Below are 27,800 nucleotides of genomic sequence, written 5' to 3' on the forward strand. Positions count from 1 at the left end.
GATATTCGTCCTCGGAGAAGTCTTCTTCGACGATCTCAATCCTCAAAGATTGGCTCCGGTGCTGGAGCTGATCTCATCTCGACGGGCCCTCCGATCCCGGATGGTCTTCGATCGGAAGGAAGCACAGGCTGTGCAGGTCGACTCGTGTTCTGGCGAGAGACAGAGGTTGCAAACCTCGTGATGGTCACTATGAGGGAATTTTGCTCGACATACGGGGCATCTCTTGAATGGAGTTCTGTCCATGAGGCGTATGCCGCACAGCGCCGATATGCCCAATGGCCCGCGTCGACGCACCGGAATGTAGCTGGTGATGTCGAAAAGTCTATTCGATGTCGAAAGAAGTTTGTTTAAAGTTTGTCGCTTCGAAAATGCAGAAAAGTCTTTTTTAGCCGGAGCGGAAAACTTTCATCCGAACCCAGTGGCGGAAAAAAAACAATCCAAGGATGGAGTCGATGACCATGCGCAGTACTGTCCAATGGAGGAGTCACCTATCTCGGGACTACAAATACTTCTTCCAAGAAGACAACAACCTGCAAACATCCGAGCCCAACACCAGGTGGCGATCTATTGCCAAGTGTAGGATCTGCAGCTCATTTGCCTCGAACATAATGTTCCCTAACCAGAGTATCAAAAGGTCATTCCCCTTTGACCCTGGTTTGTACTTTCGTCAAAGCCAAGGAACTGATTGATTTCAGCATTTGAAAATCGGTCCAAATGAGGGAACCCATTTAAAAAGGGAGTTTCCTAAGCTTTAGTCTTTGAGGACAATTCATGATTCTCCTGAAAAATCCTACTGAGCACATCAGCCTCTATTTGTTCTCCTGGGAGATGCATTCCAGGGATTCAGAGATTCTTGACCAGTAGCAATTTCAAATTGTTTTCAACTCAAGTGAAAATCATCAATCTGATGCTTTCCTGCTTGTACATGTTGTACAACACTGTTGTGCTGGCTGTTTGATCAAAGAGGGAGTCTGTCTTGAAAGCCGGAAGAACATACTAAAGAGCAAGATTAGCTGCTCTATGTTGCAAAAGCTGATGTGGGAAGAAACGTTTTCTGCTACCATGTGCCTAGAATCATCGGTCAATTATTTTTGAAATAATAATCTGGTGGAAAAAACTCCAGTCAACAGACCACCACCAGGGGGAAACAACTGGTTAGCTGTCAGTCATTATAAAACATCACTTATGACAAAACAGAAAATAGATGCAATATCCCTACTGGAATGCAGAACAGTGGAGTTCACTGGTTGGAAAAAACTCAAGGTTATCAAACCAAAAAAAAAAATTAAAATAAGGTAGGAAAGCATTGATATTTTTAATTATTTTAGGGCTTTTGTCAAAAGCCACATAGTTTACAGAAATCTTACCTTAGAACTTAAGGTTTTGAAAATTCCCTGAAAGACGTTGCCATTTTTCACTCTCACATCACAAGCAGAGCCCTAAAGAAAAAGCAAAAAAAAAAAAAGATGAGAAGAAATGCAAAATTAGGCCCACTTCAGCTTTTCTGAACTGTGAGCCTTATCAGGTTGACCGACTTGGCTGCTCAACCCAGCAGCACTGAAGGTGATCGTTCGAAAGCATACATTTGTTCAATTTGTAATGCATCCGTGGCAAACTAAAGCATTCACAGAGGATACTACCCTAGTACCCCACACAAAATAAATAATGTAAGGGCCAGAAACAATATCAAACACAATTAATATAAAGTCTTAATGGTAACAGACCATTCCCTATACTTGCAGTGCCTTAGTAGATTTTAAAGCAACATTCATATCCACTCAAAGTTCTTTCTGGTTCTCTTTTTTTCTGTTGATAAATCAATTTATAGATTTTGCAATCTCTGAAAGCTACTAAATAAACAGCAACATTTCCAAACTTCCGAGCAACATATTAAAATTTATTTTGGCAAGCACTGATATTGCAGACAAATCTCTTTATTAAACCATGGTTTACTGAAACCTTTTAAATACTGCCCTCAAGATATTCTCAGGAATCCATTCATTTACTAGGATGTTGCCCTTACTACAAATAGGTCAGTAACTTTATAAAAAAACTTCTTTAAATTGTGCCCACTATCATGTTTCAGCTTTTCATCTACATTAGTTAGACCTAATGGTAGAGATGGAGCCAATTCCAGTCCCAGACAAGCTTCAAGTGCAACAACAAATGTAAGATCTCAGGGTTGGGGCCTGCCTTATTCTTTTTTTTGCAGAATTGAAGAAAAAGTTACTCACCTGCAGTAACAATATTTCTGGTGGATATTCTATCTACCTGCAGAATCCTCAAATCTTGAATACTCCGCCAGGCACCAGACTGGCCTGTAAAACTTTACTCCATATAGCTCTTCCGGTAGGAGGGCGGCTCTGTTAATTTTCACCAGTCATGTACCTGTAATGTCATCGACCCTAACAAGCACCCCAGCACTGCTGTACAAAACCTTTCCCCCATCTGTTGTGTCCACGCCACTTAAGCAGCAGAATAAGAATGACATTAAAGTATGCAATGGAAATAAAACGTTATTATTTTGACCCATAACCATTCATTCAAAGGGGAGGTGGGAACGATAGAAGAGAAATCTGCTGTTATAGAGAACAGCTACCAAATGATTTATGTTACCTACCCTGTAAACATCTGTTCGTAGCTTGTAGGGCTACAGATTCACAAGCACTGCAAATTCCTGCCATCCAGTGTTGTGCTTGAACTTCACAAGTTGTTGTTCAAAGAAGTGTTCCCTTGGTAGGGAATGGGCGTGGGTACCGACTCCTTTGTTAAGATTATTTTCCGCACAGCAATCAATTAAGAATTGAGTGGTTATTCGCGAGAATATAGTGACCATGAAAACGGTTTATTAAAAAGTAAAATAAATTCTTAATGTAAGAAGTGCAAACAAGACACTGACCCAAAAAAAGGTGGGTGGGCGCATGTGAATCTATAGCACTTTAAGCTACTAACATATTTACAAGGCAATTAACATACCACTCATAGAATGTTTTTGCTCTAGATGCATATGTTTGCATAGGCAGTAAATCAGTACTCCCTCAAAGCGGTGGCTTGTCAGTGATTGATGCAGATGTCTGAAACAGAGGTTTTAATACTCTTTGGCCAACTCCAGCCTTTTGATGGGCAAGGATATATACAAAGCAATGTTTAGTGAAATTTTGCTCCATTGCAAATGTCAGCTATAGGAATATTTCCTAAAAAAAAATCCATGATTGCACCCCTAACCTCCTAGTAGACTGCAGCCTAGGGGGAGTGGGGAGAACGATTTTGGATTCAAAACCACATTTGAATACATTTTACAATCCACCCAGCAATACCCACTTTTGATATAGGATAACATTTCTAAAGTTTAGCCGAAGCAGCAAAAATCTGAGTTTTTCGTAAAAATGTGGTTTTGACTATGTAGTAAGAACTTTAAGTTTCTTTTAACGGCTAGGGTGTGCAGAGGCCTTACAGCTACTAAGTCTGGGTGACGGAAATAGACTTGTAGCTCAATTGTTTGAAGTAGAAAGGCGGGCGACCACAATGGGAAGGAATTTAAGGTCCATTTAGAGGACAACCCTATCCGCAGGCATTTGGATAAAAGGGTCTTGCAAAGTTAAGGCTGGCAGCAGACTTGTGTCTCAGAGAAGACTAGCTTACAATGAAAGCAAACACCCAAGAAAAACATTGCACAGGACAAATGCAATTGCTCAAATGTATGCCACAAGTCTAATATACAGAGATTCCACAGAGTAACATGTAGCATCCTACCTCAGTGGAATCATTCTCTTAAGGCCTTCCATTAAGGCTTTAATGATAGGTATTCTGAAGAGAGAAGAATGTTCTCTATTTTTCCTGTATTTAATGTAATTGTAATATAATGGTATTTATGTAGTGCTTACAACCACGGACGAGGAGTTGAAGTACATATCAGCGAGTAGCATACTACTACGGATTAATGGTGGATTAGTATAGGGAAATATAAGTTGTTAATTTGAGCAGTGGACATAGGAGTCTGTTAGTTTGATTGAATAAGATAAAGGAGATAGATAGTGTTATTTGGGAGATCATATTAGTTCAATATGGTTTGGGATGGATAAAAGGAGGGATAGAGGATGGTAGAGTCTAGGAAGGGCTATTTTGGAGATCATAGTAATAAAATGAGGTTTGCGGTGGGTCACGGAGGGATAAAGGAGGTAAGAGGCCAGAGAGCATCTATGGGAGATCATGGTAGTAGGATGAGGTTTGGGATGAGTCAGAGTGAAGGTAGAGGATATATTGTGAGAAGTATAGGATAAGACAGTAGTGCATTGAAGGGAGATGTCTTTTCTTTTAACAGTATGAGTAAAGTAACAAAAATTATAAATACCCAATTACATAGAAAGAAAGGGTATACATGTATAAAGAAAAATAAAGTGATAAAACTGTATTTTCTTAAGTTCCATGTGGGCAAGTATGGACAGATCAATAGAAACGCAGGTGTTGCTGTATGTAAAGCTAATTGATTAGTGATTTAATTTGTTGTTTTATATGTTTTGTTTCTCTCAATGTTTCAATAGTCAAGCACTTATAAATACAATAGTTAGGATCATGTTCACATATTGTGGTAGATGTATAAACAGAGTTCCATAAGCATCTAATCAAGTAACTTGCATAAACACCTGTATTTATGTTAAGCATAAACTAATTGTTCATATATATCTTGATATATATTTACACATTTGCTAAGCAGACAAATATCTATATATCTATATATTTTAAACTGTTACTGTATATTTTGTACAAAGAAATGCACATATCTAAATACACACATATAATCAAAGTATACATATTTATTTACATGTAGAGTGTGGTGGTCATGTAATAAAGAGCCAGCTCTTGAGTAGTCTTCTAAAGATAAGATAGTTAACCGTGGCTCTTATGTTTGAAGGTAATGAATTCCATAATTTTGCTGTATGCTGAGATTTTGAGGCAAGGCACCAATCAGGAGCAGAGTTTCCTTTGTTGTATGTATGTGGTGAGGTTATTCTTGTGAAAAAAATTGCCCGTCCCATATAGTGCTTCGTGGGTGATACAAAGCAGCTTGAATGTAGATCTTCTGGCAGCTGGTAACCAATGTAGGGCCCTCAAAGCAGGGGAGATGTGGGCTTGTGGCTTTATATTTATAATAAGTCTAGCAGCAGAGTTGTGAATTTGTTGCAGTTTTTTCATAGTTGATACAGATGATCCGTCCGTAGTAGAGGCCATTGGCTTAATCAAAATTGGACAGTACAAAAGGGATAGTAGCCTGGAACGTGTGTGGAAATTCTAGGTGTGTGTAGATGTGTCGCACAGTTTTCATTATAATTAAGCAAGATCTTACTAACTTGTCATCTTGAGCATTCATTGATAATTTGGAGTCCATGGTAGTGAATTATTGATGATCCTTCTTAAAGGTGTGTTAGCAGAGGTAGTTAGAATAATGTTCTTGAAGATTTGTAGTGGATAAGGGTCACACTTGCTTGCCTTGACCAGATCCAAAAGGAATATGCTACTTACCATGCCATCTGTTCTTGGCATGTAGGGCTGCTGACATTCATATCTGTGCATAGATCGCCGCCTAGAGTTGGGTCCGGATGATTGCACATTGTTGTCCTGGAAGAGTCTTCGAAGTATCACGAGATAGGTGGCTCCTCCCCTGGACTACTGTGCGCATGGGCATCCTCCATCTTCAGATTGTTTTTCGCCATTGTGGCAGAGATGGAGTGTAGTACAGTAAGTGATGAACATGCCTGAGAATGATTCTGAGTGCTGTAGCTGCGACAGGCACCGGGGAGGAGGGCGGGTGATATGAATGTCAGCAGCCCTACATGCCAAGAACAGATGCATACTGGTAAGTAGCATATTCCGTTCGAGGCATGTGGGCTGCTGAATTCGTATCTGTGCATAGAATAAAGAGCAGTTACCTCCTTAGCGGTGGTTGCCCGTGCCAGCTGCAGCAGTCTGAAAAAGAGGTTTGAGAGCAGCTTGTCCTACAGCAGCTTGCTGTTTGGAGTGCACATCTACGCAATAGTGTTTGGTAAATGTATGTACGGTGGTCCATGTGGCTGCTCTACATATATCCTTTAGAGGAATGTTACCCAGGAAAGCCATGGATGCCCCTAGCTTGCGTGTGGAATGCGCTCGTGGGGGAATTGTTAACGTGCGTTTAGCCTTTTGATAACATATTTGTATGCACTTATCAATCCAACTGTCTATACCGGATTTGGAAATGGGGTTGCCTTTGTGTTGTGGGGAGAAGGCAACAAACAGTTGCTTAGTTTTTCTGAAATCCTTTGTCCTGTCAACGTAATACAGGAGAGCTCTTTTAACATCTAAAGTGTGCAGTGCTCGTTCTGCCACTGAATCGGGATTTGGGAAATAAACAGGTAGCTCTATGGTTTGGTTAATGTGGAACTGCGACACCACCTTGGGCATGAATGTAGGGTTGGTACGCAGCACTACCCTATTAGCATGAACCTGCATGAAAGGCTCTTGAATAGTTAGTGCTTAAAGCTCACTAACTCTTCTTAGCGATGTGATTGCTACTAGAAAGGCCATTTTCCATGTCAGAAACTGTATCTCACAAGAGTGAAGAGGTTCAAAGGGTGGTCCCGTTAATCTGGTGAGAACCACGTTCAGATTCCAAACAAGTGAAGGAGGGTGTCTGGGAGGGATCACTCTTGAGTCCCTCCATAAAAGCTTTAATGGCTGGCACCCTGAAAAGAGAAAGATGCTGTCTGTTTTGAAGATAAGCTGCCATTGCAGCCAAATGTATTGTGATGGAACTATATGCCAGATTGCATCTGTATAGATGCAGCAAATAACAGATAATGTTTTGCGTGGACGCATCCAGTGGATTTATGTCATTATTGGAACAGTAAATGACAAATCACTTCCATTTGGCCGCATAGCATGCCCTGGTAGTAGGTCTTCTTGCCTCCTTGAAGATGTTCAGTCAGGGGGTAAGTTGAGGTAGCCAAACTAGGACCTCAGGAGCCATATTGCAAGGATCAACTGTCGTGGCTCTGGGTGCTGAATGTCTCCATGGTTCTGAGTGAGGAGACTGGGAGTGAGGCGCAGTCGTTGGTGAGGCCCCACTGAAAGTTCTAGGAACGTGGTGTACCACGCCTGCCTTGCCCACGTTGGAGCAACCAGGATGAGCGTCATGGAGTGGTGTTGCAGTTTGCGTGCCACTAGCGGGATGAGCGGTGCTGGAGGAAAAGCGGACGCAAATCTGCCTGACCAGTTCATCCATATCGCATTGCCCTGAGACTGCGGGTGTGGGAACCTGGCGGCGAAGGTTTGGCATTTTGCGTTTTCCTGTGTGGCGAATAGGTCTATTTCTGGATGACCCCACTGCTGGAAATATGGTTGGAGCACCGAGGGGTGTATCTCCCACTCGTGCATCTGATGGCTGTGCCTGCTGAGCAGGTCCGCCATCTGGTTGTCCTTGCCTGGGAGATGTGCCGCCATGAGGAACATGTTCCTCTGAATGGCCCACTTCCACATGCTCTGGGCTAGATGAGACAATTGTGGAGAGTGTGTGCCTCCCTGCTTCTGGATGTAATACATGGCAGCCATGTTGTCCGTCCGGATCAGCAAGACTTTGTTGCACAGATGCAATTTGAACACCTTTATCGCCAGGAAGATCGCCATCAGCTCCAAAAGGTTGATATGCATTTTTTGCTGTTGCGTCCTCCATAGTCCCTGCACTGTATAATGGAGGACATGCGCTCCCCAGCCCTGGAGAGAGGAGTCATTCGCCAGCACTATTTGTGGTACAGGCTCTTGGAACAGTCGTCTCCTGCAAAGGTTTTGTGTGTTACACCAATGCAGAGAGTTGTATGCACGACCGGTCACCAACACTAGGTCTTCCAGATGTCCATGAGCCTGGTTCCACTGTTGTGCCAAGCACTCCTGAAGCGGACGCATGTGTCGCCTCGCGTGCGGGATTATGAAGATGCAGGAGGCCATCATACCTATCAGCTGCATAAATACCTCCGCTGGGAGTGTTGGGGCCTGAATTTCTGAATTAGCAATTGCATGCTGTTGACTCTGGCAGAGTTCGGCGGCGCTGTTGCTGCCAGAGTGTTTATTGTCGCACCTAGGTATTGTTGCACATGTGCGGGTTGAAGGTGTGATTTTGGGTAATTTAGTGAAAACCCTAGACTGTGTAGGAGGTGAATTGTGCGGGACATGTGGCTGGCACACTGCTGGGCTGACTCTGCTTGGACAAGCCAGTCGTCCAGATAAGGATAGACATGGATGTGTAGTCTCCGAAGGTGCGCAGCCACTGTCGCCAAGCACTTGGTGAACACCGTGGGGGCAGTAGTGACCCCGAAAGGCAGGACCTTGAACTGGTAATGCTGGTTGTTTATGGCGAACCTGAGATAGTTCCTGTGTCCTCGGTGAATCGGGATGTGAAAATATGCGTTCTTTAGGTCTAGGGTTGCTAGGAAGTCCCCCTGACTGAGCAATAGTAGAACCTGCTGAAAAGTCAGCATGTGAAAATGTTCTGACAAGATGTACTGGTTCAGGGGTCTGAGGTCTAGAATGGGCCGGAGAGACACGTCCTTTTTTGGGATTAAGAAGTACAGTGAGTACACCCCTGTGCCTTGCTGTTCTAAAGGCACGAGTTCTATGGCCCCTTTTTTCAGCATGCAGAGTACTTCTTGCTGCAATAAGTGCATGTGCTCTGCGGACATAGGACGGTGCCTTGGGGGTATGTTAGGTGGAGTGGAGGTCAGTTCTAGACATTAGCCGTATTGTAGAAGTGGCCTCACCCACCTGTCTGTGGTAATACCTTCCCAGACCGGCAGGAACTGCTGAAGTCTTCCCCCGACCGGTGTTATATGGTCCGGGGGCAGTGACAAGGCGTCAATGTTTATTGGTGGCAGAGGATCTGGCAATATTATTTCCACGTCCTCTGCCCATGGTGCTGTTCCCACGATATCCACCCCTGTTGTTTTTGACATAGGTGGTCTGCGTGCTCCCCTTGTTGTATTGGGCTTGCTGTGATGCTTGACCTCTAGAGGCTCCCCTGTTACCGGAGCGACAAAAGGAACCGCCCCTGAACTGTTGTGACTGCAGAGCCCCCATGGATTTTTCCGTCTCAGTGTCTTTTTAATCTTTTCAAGGGTCGTGTCCACATCAAGACCAAAAAGAAAGTCAGGGTTAACCGGCTGATTGAGCAGAGTTGTTTGTATCTCTGGTTTAAAACCAGAGATGCGGAGCCAGGCATGGCGTCTTAGCATCACACTAGTGTTGATGGCCCTAGCCGCTGTGTCTGCTGCATTGAGTGCACACTTGATTTATGCATTGGAAATTAACTTCCCCTCCTGAATAAGCATTTCTGCTCCCTCTTTATAAGCATCAGGCAGGTGTTGTAGTAGCTGCTCGAACGTGTCGTAGTGAGCCCTATCATATCTGGCTAATAGGGCCTGTGTATTTGAGATCCTCCAAATATTCGCCGCTTGAGCAGCTACACGTTTGCCAGAATCTTCTAAGATTTTGGATTCTTTGTCCGGAGGAGGAGCATCACCACTTGTTTGAGAGTTTGCTCTCTTGCGAGCATTAGCCATCACTAAGGAGTCCAATGGGAGTTGGCCCCTGATATACATAGGGTCCACAGGCGCAGGCCGGTATTTCCTCTCAATCCTTGGGTTTACAACCCTTGCCCTTGTGGTCTCCTTGAAAATGTCAGTAGCATGTTTAAGGACACCCTTTAGCATAGGTAATGTCTTTACCGATCTTTCTGAAGTCGAAAAGGTATCAAACAGAAAGTCTTCCTCCACTGGGTCAGCGTGCATTGCCACGTCATGGTTATTGGCTGCCCTTTCAATTAATGCGTTGAACGCTGCCGTATCTTCAGTAGGCGAGGTTTTGACAGTGTAGGACTGAGTGTCCGGTGTGGTTTGAGGCTCATCAGGGTCAATCCAGGTTTGAGGTTCCTCCTGATCTGTGTCAGCGGGATAAGAAAATTCATCCTCATTGTATCCCTTCCCCACATCGTCATTGATGCGTGTGGGAGAATAGGCATAGTCTTGGTTATAGGACTCCACAGGTTTAAAAAGAACAGGTGAGGTGGCAGAATCCCTTTTCCTTTTGAGAGGGATTTAGTATGACTCTAATTGGTGTTCTGGAGCGATCTTCCTTTTGTGGATGGTGAGCCTGCCAGAATCTGAGTCGATGAACAGCTTTGACTGATTGTCATAGGAAGGTGCCTGGAACACTACATCCTCCTGAATGGACGGAGACCTTGAAACTACCGACGCCTTTTTGGACGTGTCGGTGCTTTTCTGTGGCTCGAACGCTTTGGGTCGAGCGGTCAGGGGTAGTCCGAATTTAAGTGGTGGCGCAAGCATTGGAGACGAACCGACCTTTTTTGGGGGTGGCGCTGTCTTCGATCCGACCGACTTCGTCTGATCAGTAGCTGGCTTGCGACCTTGCGTCGACTCGAGCTCCTGGTGCGCAGCAGGTACGCTTTTTGGCTTCGACGCGACAAGCTCTTTCGGGTCGGGTTTGCTTTTCGACTCGAAGGCCTTGCTCAACAGTGGCTTGGAGGCTGTAAGCTTCGGATAGACAGTCTTTTTAGCATTGAGTCCTTTGCCAGTGTCGCCATGTTTGGACGTCGACGGCGTCAATGTGACATGCTTGACTGCAGGGAGAGGCTTCGGCGCCCCGCTCTTTGGGTCGACGCACCCTTGTGACCCCGACGGGTCGATGACACTTTTGGATTTCATTGGAGCCGATGAATCCGAGGCCGTCGATCCGAGTACTGTGTTTAGCAGTTTCGGTTTCGATTTTGCATCCGTTGGTTTCGATTTCGCCACTGAGATTGGTATATCGACCGATGGCTCTTTAGAGGCATTCTTAGCCAGGCCTTGACGCGGGGCTATAGAATGTGGGTAAAGATCTTGGCTAAGGACTTCCGGCGATGCCCCGACCTGAGCCGTAGAGAGTACAGTGTCACTTTTGGGCCCCGCAACTGCGGGTGGGCCTTGCTCATCACTCGAGTCGTCATCGACGGCTCCGATGGCTTCCGCGTCGTCTCCTACCTCCACGACGTCTTCCTCATGGACGTAGTCTTCTTCCTCGTCCATATCGTAGTTGGAGTCGTGCTCCGACGCAGGGTCCTAATGCTGGTCAGGATCCTCTTCATAGACGCCCTCCTCGTCTTCGGCCTCGAAGATGTTCTCCGGGTCGGGCGCCGTTTTCAGCGCCGACTGTCGTTCGGCGCGTCGAAGCCGAAGCATCTTCTTGGACCGGAACTTGGAACAGGCCATGCAGCTGGCCTCGTCGTGATGCGGAGATTGACATTTATTGCACACTGGCTGCACATCAATGTGAGGGTATTTGGAGTTGCAGACGGGGCATCTCTTGAACGGGCTCCGTTCCATCGCCAATCGTCTATGGGGCCTTTGGTGTCGAAAAAGGCAAACTGCCTTTGACGTCCTGTTCGAAGAACTGGATCAAGTAGGCACCGAACAAGAGCATACCGACGCCCCGAAGGCCTTTTGGCCTTGCGAAAAGAATTTATATCGATTCCGAACTGGAGTCGAGAAAGTACATCCGAACCCAATGGCGGAAAAAAACAATCTGAAGATGGAGAGGATGCCCATGCGCACTGTAGTCCAGGGGAGGAGCCACCTATCTCGTGATACTTCGAAGACTCTTCCAGGACAACAATGTGCAATCATCCGGACCCAACACTACGCGGCGATCTATGCACAGATATAAATTCAGCAGCCCGCATGCCTCGAACATTCACTTTGTTTTAGTGGTTTCAAGGTATGGAGAGGCTGGGATAGCCTACTCTTGGAGGGAATTGTTGGAAATAGGTTGGTGGTGGTGGTTTCCTTTGATTACATTGGAGTCCAACCAGTCTGGCTTTGGTTGTGTAGTAGTTTGCCAGTATGTTAGTAAAATTCTGAGTCATGGGATGAGTTCCTTCTGTGCATTAAGTTAAAAAAATTCAGTGAATTTGCTGCAGCAAGTGAAGAGAGCGGCAGGGGGGGTCCCTCCGCTGGCAGACTGTCTAGAGACCTCGCGTGAACTCACGGCCGACACTCACCGAGACAACCGCACCAGAGGTGAGCTGCGGATAGAACGGCTTTACTAGCGAGAAGTTGCGCCAGTGGACTCTAGCACCCCATAATGGGGCTTATGGGACCGCGTGCCAGCGGTAGAGACAAGCTGCCGACAGGAGCATAAAAAAAGGAGGTGGAGGAAGACGACAAGCCTGGGGACAGGGCAGGAGGGTAGCTATACAATATAGGAGAGCCCTGCATCACCATCGGGGTGGAAAGGGAACTCCGACGGAAAACTCTGAAGTGGCCGCAAAGAGACTTGTAATGAGCAACAAAATGCCTAAATTAACACAAAGGGTAAAAGATAGACCTGCAGAATGGGGGGGGGGGGGGGGGTAGGACTAAAAGGAAAATGCTACTAACCAGTATGCATTTGTTCTTGATATGTAGAGTTGCACACTGTGCATAGATAGCTACCTAGTGTTGGGCCCGGATGTTTCCAGTTTGTTTTTGTTGTAGTAAAGTCTTTGGAAGTCACAGGACAGGTGACTCCTCCTTTGGATGATATTGCGCATGGGCACCGGCTCCAACCCCAGATTGTTTTTCGCCATTAGGGAAGTGATGGAGCTGTACAAGAAGTAGTTATGTCCATGTGATGTGTATCTAATTAAGATAATACAGGAACAGATAAAGGCAGCCGGGGAGGCGGGTGGGCGTGTGTAACTCTGCAGCTCTACATGCCAAGAATAGATGCATTCTGGTAGGTAGCATTTTCCGTTCGAGGCATATGAGCTGCAGATTACACACTGTGCATAGATTGTATAGCAGTACCCACCTTTAGCGGCGACTACCCATATCTGTTGCAGTGGTTTGAAACTGAGTTTTTAGTAATGCCTGGCCCACAGTGGCTTGTTGTTTAGTTTGCACATCTACACAATAGTGTTTTGTGAATGTGTGCGGTGTAGACCATGTCGCTGCTTTGCATATATCATCTAGGGGAATGTTCCCCAAGAATGCCATTGAAGCCCCTATTTTCCTTGTAGAATGGGCTTTTGGAGGAATTTACGTACGTTTGGCTTTCTGGTAACATTTGTATGCATTTAACAATCCAACTAGCTATCCCTAATTTTGATATGGGGTTGCCTTTATGAGGTGGTGAAAAGACACAAAAAGAGGTTTAGTTTTACGAAACGTTTGTGTCCTTTCGATGTAGTATATTAATGCTCATTTGACATCTAAGTTGTGTAGAGCTCTTTCTGCGACTGTTAGTGGCTGCGAGAAAAATACGGACAGGTCAACAGATTGATTGAGATGGAATGTTGAAATGACTTTTGGAAGGAATTTAGGATTAGTACGTAGAACCACTTTGTTATGATGCATTTGCAGAAAAGGTTCTTGAATGGTAAATGCTTGTAGTTCACTAACTCTTCTGAGAGAAGGAATAGCTACTAGGAAAGCTACTTTCCAAGTTAAGAATTGCAATTCACATTTATGTAACTGTTCAAAGGGAGGTCCCGACAACCGTGTAAGAATAATGTTTAAGTTCCACACTGGTGAAGGTGGAGTTCTGGGAGGGATTATTCTTTTGTGTCCTTCCATGAAAGCTTTTATAGCAGGTACTGTAAAAATAGATAGATGTCCATTTTGTAAATATGCTGCAATGGCAGCAAGGTGTAGTCTGATAGACGTGTAGGCCAAATTACACTTTTGAAGGTGTAATAGGTACCCTATGATGTGTTGAATAGACACATGTAAAGGATTTATGTGGTTGTTTTCACAGTATATCACAAACGGTTTCCATTTAGCAGCATAACATGCTCTAGTAGTGGGAAGTCTAGCTTCTTTAATAACTTTCATACATTCTGGAGAAGGTTGAGGTAACCAAACTATGACTTCAGGAGCCAGATCGTTAGGTTGAGCTGAGCTGGGTCCGGGTGTCTGATCTCTCCTTGGTTCTGTGTTAATAGGCTTAGTTTTTGGTGTGGTACCACAGATAGTTGCAGCAGTGTGGTGTACCAGGGTTGTCTGGCACAAGTTGGAGCAACTAGAATGAGTGTTAGGGAATGTTGCTGTCGCTTACGTACCACTAACGAAAGTAGGGGGAGAGGAGGAAAAGCGTACGCAAATTGTCCTGACCAGTTCATCCATATCGCATTGCCTTTGGACAGCTGGTGTGGATAGCTGGTGGCAAAGTTTATGCATTTTGTGTTTTCGTGGGTGGCGAAGAGGTCTATCTGAGGTTGTCCCCACATTTGAAAGAACGGTTGAAGATCTTGCGGATGAAGTTCCCACTCGTGGATCTGCTGTGTCTGTCGACTTAGCAGATCTGCCATGTCTGCTGTGCTAACAGAGAGCTGCAAAGAGTGTTTTCCGCCTTGTTTGTTTATGTAGTACATGGCTGTCATATTGTCTGCGCGGTATAAGTCAGCTTTGCCCGATACTGGTTTTTGGAATGCTTTTAGGGCTAGAAAAACCGCTAGTAACTCCAAGTGGTTGATGTGGAGTAACTTTTGTTGCGGTGCCCACCTACCTTGCATGGTGTGATGCAGTAGGTGAGCTCCCCAGCCGGAGAGCGATGCGTCCGCTGTCCTGATTATTTGAGGAACTGGCTCTAGAAATGGTCGGCTCTTTGAAAGGTTTTTGGTGCTCCACCATTGCAGAGAGCGAGGAGTCAGACTGTCTACCAACACTAGGTCTGTTAATTGACCACAAGCCTGGTTCTATTGGCGTGCTAGGCACTCTTGAAGTGGTTGCATTTGCAGTCTTGCGTGAGGTACTATAAATATACAAGATGCCGGGGCGCTAGAGGGCGCACTGTGGAATGGCTGGCTAACTAGGCAGCTCCGCCGACCGGCCCCTTTATTTACATAAATTAACGAACATGCAGCTACGGATTCTAATGCCAAAGCAGAAATTACGTCAGCGGAAGATAAACGGCACACAATGATATAATTCTCTGCACCGTCAGTACAACAAAACGGAAGAAATCTGACTCGCAACCACTGCCGATGATCGCGTCCGTACCAGACAAGATGGCGACTGCCCGAGACCCGTCGGAATAGGAGGCGATCAGAGACCCCGGACGGCGCCCAACAGAGGCACCCAGATGCACGGGCGCAGACCTGTAAGTGAATGCGGTGCTGCGATGCGGGAGCGACTGCTCGAACAGACCGAACGGACCAGATTACGCCGAGGTGTGACAGTCGCATGGGCGCAGTAAGTTAACGGCGGCTCCCGGGCGGTTTGCTTGTACACGACCTGCATAGACATATGCGTCCAGGTGTTGTGATGGGCGGTCACTGCGCGACGGTGATTAGACATGCAAAATTGGTTGGAGTAGCTATATTGGCAGCGGTGCTGGCGCAGAACAATACTGTCTGAACGCAAACCTATTTGAATAAGGGCGCAAAAGAAAGGGATTAAGATGGCGGCGCTCGGAGCTGGCACTGTATTAGTAACTGTGAGACCGCACTGAATGCGAAATATGCGAACTCGTCACAGAAGTGCCAACTGTTGGTTTAGCTGGAAGGATACATGCTTTTTGGATGCCCCTAGCTTCTATCGAGGGTCTGTGGTGAGATGCAAATCAAAGCTGGATGGGCACAGGAGGATGGCTGATTGTCGGAATTCAAGCTAACTGCGACACAGACGTATCCATGCGAGATCACTACCATTTCAGGCTGCATCACATCCACCTCGAGGCAGTAATATCTATACAACCCCTTCCACCACTGTAACTGTGTTGGCTAGAGACCACGCGACATAACGTATACCCTGCGACTACGCGTAGGCATTGCGGCGATCTCGATTTGTAACTGCGAACACAAGTAGCGTTCTGCCACGACAGGTACACATGCCGTGCCTGGAAGATCGCTGTAGCATGAAATAGGAGTCTATACTGTGTTGTTGGATACTGCCGCTATAGCGCACGACGTTGCCATAACTCGAAAGTTGCACGGCCGATGGGCAGTGGCGGACATTTTGTTGTGCACGGATCAAGCATGAAACTGAGGAAAGACACTGAAGGATCGTGTGACAACAACCGTTGAGTGCACTATCGGTTCAACAAGGGAACATGCATTGCAGTGACAACCCACGCACTGAGCGCCCACTCACCTTGGTCATGAGAGCGACCTGCGCGTGACGCAACCTAACAGTCACAATTGCAAACTGTCTTCCAGGCACTGATTGCACAGGTCGATCACAACATTAGGTGCTGTAAACCTTGTAAAAATCACAACACCGACCACTACTATATACCCCAGTGCAGCGCCGCAAGGCACAATATATACGCCAACTTACAGTCAGGGGGTACTAACGGACACTACCGACGCAGCATTGTGAGAGGCAAAGCTCCAACAGCATGGGGAAACCTGACAATCAACAACAAAAGCTTAACTTTGAGCAGCGACGCACGACTAGAGGGTTGCACCCACATTCGAACACTGAAACTGAGACTGAGCATGCACCACCCAAAGGCATGGAAGCTATGCTGAAGGCAATACAAGATGGTCTGCAGGATATGCATGGCAAAATGGACCATTTAACGACACGGATGGACACCATGGCGGCGAAAGTGGATCGACATGGCAAGCGCCTAGACGAGGCAGAGACCCGGATTTCAGCAGTGGAGGATGAATCACGTGCAAGCACATCTAAATGCACAGGCTTCGAGAAGATTCTGGAGGTAATAAAGTCTAAGTCTGAAGATTTGGAAGCGAGACCACGCCGCAATAACGTACGCATAACAGGCGTACCGGAGTCGACGAACATAGGGAACATGGAAGCATATGTGGAGGAAATGTGCCTCGCCCTATTTGGCAAAGACAAGCTGTCCCACGTATTCATTGTGGAAAGAGCACATAGAACACTAGCACCACGACTGCCACCGGGAACGCCACCAAGGCAGATAGTGGCCCGCATATTAAACTACCGAGACAGAGATGCGATATTGCGAATGGCAAGGGAGCAGAAAGATCTTCACTTCCAGAATAACAAGCTTGAATTCTGTCCAGACTACACACAAGCAGTCCAGCAAGCTTGTAGGGAATTCAACGGAGCAAAGGCAAAACTACGAGAACAGCAAGTGGAGTATGCCATGCTATATCCGGAGAGGCTGAAAGTGTCCTGGGAAGGTAAACCCACATTACTCACCACTCCTAATGCAGCGAACGACTTCATAAAGAAAATTATAAAGCATGGCAAAGACTGTCAACGTCCACAGCAAGGCCGTGAGGAAGACGAACAGTAGGTGGTATGTAAATTACATTTCTAGTGGCATTTGGGGTTAGAAAGTACTGTCTAAATATCGCCAACACCCCTTCCCACTGTGCGTAGGGAGACACAGACAATTTCACTGTGGGTAAGTTCTAGCTGTCTTTATGTATTGACTATCACTGTGCGTGGCAACCCCACTGCTGAGATAAATGGGATGCTCGAACTAACTAGTACAGGCAACCTGTTATGGATTAATTTCATGTTAAGATCCAACCACAATGTCAGACCTCTGACGTAGTAGGGGCACACTGTCCAAGTACTCTAAAGTGAACTGACATGGCATGTGATGCACATAGTATATATCAAGGTCAATGGTGTATACCTACCTAATAGGACGTCACCAAAGATCAATGATTAATGGTCGATAAAGGGGAGAAAAAAAGATGATGTTGTCTAACTGTGATACACGCTTGTCACCTTTACGGACTATTTCTACACAATGCACCCAGGTGCTTGTTTCATAATAATGGCCCGTGCTCTAATTGTTTGATAGCCGAGGCACAGTGTGTTGGACACTACAACATTATACTTCCTGTAGGGGCGTACTCCTCTTCTTATTGTGTAATGAGGCTGCTTCAAGAATTACATGTATATCGTAGAGGGTGCGGGCAAGCGCACTACACACTATTGTTATTTCAATGTAAATATCTGCACAGACACATGTCTACTGTTTTAAGTTAAAACTGTACGACATCACTGTTGAGAGCGGGTATGGTACAAATTGTCCTATGACATCACTGACTTTCAGGGTTTGCGCAGTCACTATACGCAGAAGGGATATATATGGCTGGAATTTTAGTAGCTGTATAAGACAATATGGCCGTCCACATCCGCAAGTTCGGATGGTGACGTGCAGTCCAGGCAGACCCCCTAATGGGTGACACAGTTCCTATGCAACTGGGATGTTCACTGAGGGTATGGCATCAGCAGGATTGGGCTGCTGTTGTGGGTGGGGGGGGGGGGGGGGGAGGAGGGATTGTTACTGTTATTTATAGATCAGACTACTTGAGATGCATTGCCTACATCCACTCAAGACACTATTATCAAAATGTAAGCAGAAACCTACTGCACTGTTACCGTAACGTACAGTGGACCCTCCAATATCTGGATGTGTTGACACTTCTACGTATTTGTGGCACTATATGGCAAATCCTGTACTTCCGAACCTAGCACTGAATGTCCTGTCATGGAACATTAGAGGTTTCACAAACCCAAAAAAATTTGTCACATATTTGCTCGTCTAGACAGATGGCACATTGACATTGTCATGTTTCAGGAAACACATGAATCCCCGCACTCATATGCACAAGTGGGGAGACGGTGGGCTGAATCGATGCATTGTTCCAAATATTTATTCTATGCCAGGGGAGTTTCTATATTGGTTAAAAAGGGTACGAATTTCCGAGTAGACACAACGACACTGGACACTAATGGCAGATATGTGATACTGAGAGGTAAAATCCGAGGCAGGCAGATAACAATGGTGAACACATATGGACCAAACACAGACACACCAGAGTTCTTCCAGGACATCTGGCAACACCTAAGCACTGATGCTGATCATATACTGCTATGGGGAGGCGACTTTAATATTGCACTGGACGACACAGTTGACAGGTCAGGGGACACAACCGAACACCACACGCATGCAAGAGCGAAACTACAGATATCATGCGCGACTTGTCCCTGAAGAAATCTCTGGAGAGTGCGATACCCGGAGGTCAGCGAAGCGACACATACATCAGTGCAACACGGTAGCTGGTCAAGAATAGATTACTGACTGGGTTCAGAAGAAGTTTTACTATGGACACACGCCATAACACACATGCCCAAAACATTATCAGACCACAACCCAGTCAAACTGTCATTAAGCATCCCGGATTATATACCACCGCCATACAGTTGGCGTTTCAATACCACTGCACTCACTGATCCCCTATATGTAAACACCATTGGTAAAGCGATTAAAGAATACTTCCGACTTAATGCTGCAACCACGGAAGACACTGGGCTCCTATGGGAAGCATTCAAGGCAACAATACGGGGGGGTTTGCATTAGCACAACTGCTGGTATTCTAAAAGACATCAAAGCGCAAATCTCACGTTGCGAATCCTCACTCCCCACCTTGGAACGTCAATATGAACTGACCCCGACTCCAGCCATACTGAGTGACATTAGAAACGCGCTCACGGAACATCAAAAATTTGCCGCAGACTAAATCAAGTATTTAAGCAAAAGACATGTGGCTAGATCATACGGAGAAGGCAGTCGACCAGGCAGAGCTCTAGCTACTAAAATATGCACTGGACGCAAACAACACAATCACACAGACTGTTGGGGCAGACGGAATAACACACACTGATCAGACGGGCATACTACAAAGCTTTGTGCACACCTATCAGGACTTATACACATCACTCCCAGTTGCCACACAACGAGAAACACTACAATACCTAGATGATATCGCTATCGCCTGGTTGTCTGATAATCAGCGGCAGTATTTAGCCCAGCCACTAACGGTGGAGGAAGTTACGGAAGTCATAAAATCACTGCAGAACGGTAAAGCGCCGGGTCCAGATGGATTCACGTGTGAATTCTATAAAAAACATTCAGTGACTCGCTATCGCCGTATCTGGTTGACCTGTTCGGGGAAGCGCTCGAAGCGCAGCTATTTCCAGCCACACTGCGAGAAGCGATGATAATAGCATTACTTAAACCGGGTAAAGATCCTGACGCCTGCAACTCCTATCGCCCTTTATCTCTGATAAATGTAGATTCAAAAATATTGGCTAAAGTCCTTGCTACCCGTTTGCCACCGCTCAGGACCTCACTAGTCCTTCCCGACCAATCGGGATTCATCCCATCTCGAAATATCACTCACAATACAAAAAAGCTCTTTGCCACAGCGCATTACCTCACACCGACCACGAGAGCAGCAGCGATTATGCTAGACGCTGCGAAAGCGTTCGACTCCATGAATGGTCATATTTGATAACGATTTTGCACAGAATGGGCTTTCCTAGGATATTTATTCAATGGGTGCAATTACTTTACACCAGACCGTTGGTTAGAATTAAAATAAACGGGTACGTGTCAGAGGCAATTAACAGAGAGAGGGACAAGGCAGGGTTGCCCCCTATCTCCTCTACTGTTCGCACTGGCACTGGAACCGCTAGCCTGCATAGTGAGACAGAAACATCACCATCTGGCAATTCAATTCCCTAGCAGACCATTGCACATCTTGCTGTATGCAGATGACATGCTCTTATACGTCAAAGACCTGGACCCACTACAAAGGCTGTTAACCTGGACCCACTACTAAGAGTATACATTAAATTTGGGGGGGGGGTTTTCTTCGGGCCTACAAATCAACTGGAACAAATCCTCTATATTTCCACTGACTGACTCCACGCGACAACACCCGTCTGAGTATCCGCTAGAATGGCAGACAGACCCTATAAAATATCTGGGCATTTGGTTTCACCGCGACCTTAAAGTGGTTATCAGAACCAACTATGGCAGGGCGACTGACGCTCTCGAAGACAAAGTCAAAAGATGGATCCAACTCCCACTGTCACTAGCAGATAGGATGGCGATAGTAAAAATGGTGATACTCCCTAAACTCCTTTACCTTTTTAATAATATTCCGATCCAGCCTCCGAGGGAGGTATTCAAACGCATTACAACCATGGTCCTGAAGCGGATATGGGCAGGCAAGAAAGCGCGCATAAAATTAGACACACTAACACTGCCCATTCACAAAGGGGGTTGGGGCGTACCAGACTTTTGGTTATATTATCTATGCGCTCAAGCCCAATATTCAACACACTGGTACCACAGCACTCCATATCTAACACCTGTGGCGGTGGAGGAAGGTGACACTGCTCCAGTTCCACTGGATGCCATAATCACACATATCAGACCCCCACTTCATAATAATGACAAACACAATTGACACTACGAACTCAGCTTGGAGAACTCTGGGCCAAATGATGCACAAACTGCCACTCTATGCTCCGGCACTACCCCTTCACCACCACCCAAATCTGTATGTCACAAGTGAAGAAGTGGGCATAAACATTTTAAAACAAGTAGGCTTATGTACAATGGGTCATATCTATAAAGACGGTGCCTTTATTACTGACCAAGACTTAGCCTTTATTCAAAACCCGGCAATGCTTTTCCGCTTCACACTCCACAGACTTAAGGGGGCGTTAAAACATCACTACCCGACCTTCCCAGAAGAACCACCAACTATGGATACCCTGCAACTGTTGATTACCTCCCCGAATACATCACATTTGGTTTCACGTTTATATGTACAAGCACAGGTGGAATTAGATCATAGGGCGACTAAGGCACTAGACAGGTGGAACAACATACTTGACACCCCACTCACGGAAAAAGAATGGGAAACATGCACACTCACGAAAATGCTCACGCCAAACAGCAATCTATGAATAATCCACTTCAAATATCTACACCAGGTGTATTACACACCAGCCCAGCTATATAGATCCGGCTTACGGGAGGAGGCTCTATATTCTATATTCCTCCTAGGGGCTTGTTTTCTTTTGTCCTGTTTTTTTTGTTCTCCAGTTGTATTTGGTTATCAAAGGCTTATTGAAGCCACGTATAACATTTTTTAACTGAGCGTATTGTGTCTGGATCTGTGTGTACGGTAAGTTGCGTTTCTAAGTATTCAAAAATGAGTTTGTTTCACGGTCGATAAGTGGCTGCTTGTATGTTCGCTCAGCCATGTTGATTTGTGATGTTTGAAGCAGAAAGCTACCAGATTGTGGTCCGATTATGTAATTTTAGTAAACCTTTCAAAGTAACTAGTTCCGGATTCACAAAAATGGCATCTAGGATGTGTCCAGCAATATGTACTGGTTTGTGGACAATCTGATGTGGGTTCATCATTTCTAGTCCAGTTATGATGGTTCTTGAAGGTAGCATATTGGATTTATCGAACCATACGTTTAAGTCAACAAGGATACATAGGTTGGAGTGTAGTATCATAGTTCGAAAAGAAGTCTAGAAACATGGCTGGGAATGTTGAATTGCGAGGTGGTGATCTGTAAAGAAAGATGAAGTTACAGGAGGAAGTAGGTGTAGGGTTGGACCAGATTATGAGGGCCTCACAACCTCATATGGATAGGTTGTCAGCTTTTGTGAGATTTATTGTTTCCTTGAATAGAACAGCGAGTCCACCGCCTCTTTTGCCAATACGTTTTTGCTTGACAATTTGAGAGAAACAGCTCCTTACAACACTGGAGCCATGTCATTTCCCAACCATGATGCAGCAATGGCTGCAAAATGTAGACAAATGGACAAATGGATGCATATGGTAAATCTGATTTATGTAAGTGACAGAAATATCAAACTGTAAGAAATTGGGGTATTAGTTGATAGGGGTAAATACCTACTCCAAATAATCACAATCCTGGTCATAGTAAACCACTAAACTCCCTATTTAAAGTTAAGCTTAAGGACGTGGTAGCTATAGCACAGAGTAGACAGACTTAACTTAGTATGTAAAGTATTTAAGCAGTATTAAAACAGTAAGAATCGAAATGCAAAATAAAAGCCCCACTATGACTTAGAAAGAGAAAAATGTAATAAACAAAATGCCATATAAATGACACATATGTAATAAGGAGAAACCAATGTATGCATTTTTAAAGTTTTAAGTATAAATAGTGTAAGGAGGCAATAGTCAATCTTCACAGCAGACCAGGGCCTAGGCACAAGTTGACACAGACTGCGATAGATAGGGGTCAAATACACAGTCCAAGTTAGTCTTGGGCAAGAGGCTTAAACTTCTGACTTTAGTCTTTCAGTGCCAATCCTACGCATTAGTATAATTCTAAAATCCCAGGACATCAGGCATTTAGAGATTCACAGGGTGTCAGTTAGAGACCATTATCCCTTTAGCTTTAACAGGAGTTCAGCCTTAGGACTACTTCATGCCCAAGAGTCAGCTAAAATATGCAGTGACAGTGGAGGCCTCTTGTGCACCAAGTTTCATATGAAAAACCCTACCAAACATGTCAAGCAGGATGCAACATTCATGCAGGATTTGGAGCCGGTGTACATGGGCTTGCCATACTAAGGGAGTTGCTGGTTGAAGAACTTGTGACTCAGACACTTCTTTGAACAAAAGCAACTTGCAAAATCCAGGCTTAACACTGAATAACAGGATTATGCACAGCTTGTGTATCTACAGCCAGACATGCAGAGAACATTGTTAACAAGGGTAAGTTACTGTCTTCCCTGGACTTCTAAAAAACGTCAAAGTAATTTGAAGGAAATACGCCTTTTCTACATGTTCACACCAGCTTTTTTTGGACCATATAATTTGCGGGCTTAAGAATCCTATGAATTTAACGCACAAGTTACTTACCTTCGGTAACGATATATCTGTAAGAAACAGTAGTTAGCTTTAAATTCCTTACCTTAGAATATCCCCAGGCATCAGACTGGATCCGGAAAGATTTTTCGTCAGCAGTACCCTTGCACGCGGTAGGCATCATCTGCGGCTCCGCATCCGTCGGCGGCGGCGTGATCACTGGGATGTCGTCTGAGTACTTAGACTCCGCCCTCGCGCGCTGATGTCAGTTCTGTACATAGCTTTCCGCGCCAGGAACGCAGAGCCATGCAAGAAACCAACACTGGTGCCATGAAACTAGGGCCCTCAAAGGGAGATACCTTAACCCTAGATATCGGTTCGCAGGACGGGGAGGATGGGTGGGGCGGTAAGGAATCTAATACTAACTACTGTTTCTTATAGATATATCCTTACCGAAGGTAAGTAACTTGGGCATCTGAAAGAAACAGGTTAGTGTTAGATTCCTTACCTTAGAACAGATACCCCAGCCGAAAAAGCCAGCTTTCCAGACTTCGCTGTCCAGGCAGTAGTGCTTAGCAAACGTGTGCAGCGAGGCCCACGTAGCTGCCTGACAGATGTCCTTGCAGGGGGACTCCCTGACCCAGGGCAGTACTAGCCGTGGCACGAGTGGAATGGGCGCGCAGCCCCACAGGAGGCTCCTTTTTCACCAAGGAATAACAGACCTTGATGCACAAAAAGACCCACCGAGAGATGGTCCGTTTGTGCAACGCCTGTCGCTTCTTAGCACCCACGTAACCAACAAAGAGCTGGTCCTCCACCCGGAACTGGCGTGTGCGTCTAGATAAAAGCAGAGCGCACGTTTTGGGTCCAGACAGTGGAGCCTCTCTTTCGAGGGATGCGGAGGCGGAAATAAGGTGGACAAGGTGATGGACTGCCCGATATGAAAAGCTGTAACCACCTTGGGCAGGAAAGAAGGACGAGTCCTCAGAACAACTTTGTCCGAATGGACAGAGGAAAGGAGGTTTAGAGCCTGGAGCTCACTCACTCCCCTGGCAGAGGTGATGGCAACCAGGAATGTAGTATTAAGAGTCAGAAGACAAAGAGGACAGTTATGAAGTGGCTCAAAGGAGAGCACATCAGATAAGTCATTACAAGGTTCAAGTCCCACTGAGGCATCACAAAGCGAACAGGAGGAAATGTGTCTGATGCCCTTCAAGAATCTATTCACAACTGGGGAATTGAAAAGAGAAGGCTGATCAGGAAGCCTTAAGAAGGCTGAAATGGCAGAGAGATAGCCTTTGATAGTGCCCAGAGCAGAGCCCTGCTGGGCAAGAGAAAGAAGTTAGAGGAGAACCTCTGAAAGGGGGGAAGAAAATGGATCCACAGCCTTTGCGGTGCACCATGCCACAAATTTGTTCCACTTTTAGGCGTATACCGTTTTTGTGGAGGGACGCCTGGCTGCCACAATCACATCACAGATTTCAGGAGGCAAGTCAAATGGCCTCAACTGTCGCCGCTCAATCTACACGCATGTAGGTGGCGACTGGACAGGTTCGGGTGGAGGACAGTCCACTGTTGCTGCAACAGAAGATCCTCCTGAAGAGGCAGACGAATCGAGGGATCAACTGACATGCTGAGTAACTCGGGATACCAGTATCTTCGTGCCCAATCCGGAGCCACAAGGATGACTTGGGCCAGGTCGTGCCAGATCTTCTTCAGCACTCTGATCAGAAGTGGTATAGGCGGAAAAGCGTACACCAGACCGCAGCTCCACACGCAGAGCCTCCTGACAAAGGGTCCATGACCCCACCCCGCCCTGTTTGTTGCAGTACCACATTGCGGTGGTGTTCGTGAACATCTGCACTACACTCCCCCGGACAGAGGGAAGGAATGCTTTCAGTGCAAGCCGGATCACCCGAAGCTCCAAAAGGTTGATATGGAAAGGGGACTCCACCGGAGACCAGAGGCCTCTGAACTCCACCTCTCCCATGTGGCCCCCCCCTCCAATCACAGGAGGGACGCATCCGTCACCACTAGGTACTCCGGTTGGGAAAGGGAGAGGGATCTGACGCTGACCCAATCGCAGTCCGTGAGCCACCACTGCAACTGTCTTGAAGTGCCCTCTGAGATCAGGACGTGGTCGGATAGGTTGCCCTGATGCTGTGCCCACTGAAACTTCAGGTTCCACTGCAGAGCCCGCATCCGCCTCCTGACGTGATGCACCAGTAGGATGCAGGATCCCGAAACTCAGGATAAAGGCTGAAAGATCGGAATCAGAGCCTGAATATCCCGAACATGCTGCTCGGGAGGATAAGCCCGAAACTGCTCCAAGTCGAGAACCGCTCTGATGAAGTGGAGCGTCTGAGAGGGAATCGGGTGAGACTTCAGCACGTTGATGGAGAACCCCAGCAAATGCAGGAGGTCGACCGTAGTCTGGAGGTGGAAGACTACTGTCTGGAGCGAGCCCGCCTTCAACAACCAGTCGTCGAGATAGGGGAAGACTGGAACCCGTGATCTGCACAGATGAGCTGCGACCACTGCCATCACTTTCGTGAACACCCGAGGGGCACTGGTGAGGCCGAGCATGGTAAACTGAAAGTGCTTGTAGCCTACCGTGAACCGCAGGTAGCGCCGTTGGGCCTGCAAGTCCAACGCTACCATCCAGTCTCTAGGGTCTAGGGCAGCCAGGAGCTGAGCTTAAGTCAGCATCTTGAACTTCTCCTTTCGGAGGAAGCCGTTGACGCTCCGGAGGTCCAAGATAGAGCGTAGGCCTCCTTTGCCCTTCTTGGGTAAGAGAAAGCAGTGGTAGTAGCAACCACATCCTACTTCTGGCCCGGGTACGTGCTCAATGGCCCCCTTGGCCAAGAGGGCCATAACTTCCTCCTGCAGAAGTTGCAAGCGATCCCCTAATATGCGGTGATACTGCGGTGGCATGGTTGGAGGGGTTGCCTTGAAGGGGAAGGAGTAGCCCCTTCAGACGATTTGCAGCACCCAGCTGTCAGAATTGATGGTACCCCAGTGGAGGAGTTGATTTCGGACCCTGCCACCCACCTGCGTCGAATGGGCCCGAGAGCTCTGACTAGGAAGGCTTTGAGGCAGATGCTGCTGGAATGGATGTGGACTGACCAGGCCTCTGTCCCCCTGCACCGCCACGGCAGTTCCCATGTCCACAACCGCGCTGAGGTTGGTTCTGCGGCCTGTGGCTGGACGAACGTGTGGGGGTGCCCCTTCCTTGGCCACAAAAGGGGCAAAAAGCAGAAGTCTGCTGCCGCTGGCCAGACAGGCCCAAGGACCTGGCCGTAGCCCTGGAGTCCTTAAAACGCTCAAGCGCACTATCTGCTTTGTCGCCAAAAATGCCACTGCCATTGAAGGGCATGTCCATGAGCGTGGACTAGACATCCCCTGAAAAATTGGCAGACCTCAGCCAGGCGTGGCGACGGATTGCCACCGTCATGGAAATCGCTCTGCCCAGCGAGTCCGTGGTATCTAGTCCACATCTAATTGAATAACGTGCTGCATCCTGCCCCTCAGCAAGTGCTTTGGCAAGCCATGGCTGGACCTCCTCCGGACACTGGGGCAGCACGTCCGCAACCATGTCCCACAAGGAGTGGGTATAACAGCCCAAAAGGCAAGCGGTGTTGACAGAACGCAACCCCAAACTCCGTGAGGAGAACAGTTTCTTCCCAAACTGGTCAAACCTTTTGTATTCCTGTTCTGGAGGAGCAGTCGGGAACGCGGTCTGGGACGTGGAGGCCTGGATCACCAGGCTGTCAGGGGTATGGTGAATGGACAGAAAGCAGGGGTCGCCCGGAGCAGAGCGGTGGAGTCAGGCCACGTTCCGATCCACAGGGGGCACTGTGGAGGGCTTGGACCAGGTGCCCATCAGAACGTCCGTGAGGGGTTCATTGACCGGCAGCATAGGCTCCGAAGAGCTTACTGGCAGTTGAAGCACCTCGGTGAGGAGATTAGTCTTCATGGCTGCAGCAGGGAGCACAAGAGCCATGGACTTGGCTGCCCTGCGCAACACCACACAATAGGTAGCATCCTCCTCCATAGCCACGGAGGGAGGACAGATGAATCCAGTGTCAGGCAATGTATCCAGACCACTGGCCTCTCCCAGCTCATCTGCCCAGTCCCA

At 46.7% G+C, this 27,800-nt stretch overlaps 1 protein-coding gene across 4 annotated transcripts in view; it reads right to left on the bottom strand.

Annotated features, from left to right (window-relative positions):
• ATXN2L (ataxin 2 like) overlaps positions 1-27,800 on the bottom strand; it is an 842,401-nt gene that overhangs the window by 734,014 nt on the left and 80,587 nt on the right. For all 4 annotated transcript variants that reach the window (XM_086932367.1, XM_086932366.1, XM_086932369.1 and 1 more), the window contains exon 4: positions 1,368-1,439. In XM_086932367.1, coding sequence (XP_086788493.1) covers positions 1,368-1,439 — 72 coding nt within the window. The remainder of the gene's footprint in view (positions 1-1,367; positions 1,440-27,800) is intronic.

This window comes from Lissotriton vulgaris, chromosome 7 (genome assembly GCF_964263255.1).
Source record: "Lissotriton vulgaris chromosome 7, aLisVul1.2, whole genome shotgun sequence".
Lineage (NCBI taxonomy): Eukaryota > Metazoa > Chordata > Amphibia > Caudata > Salamandridae > Lissotriton > Lissotriton vulgaris.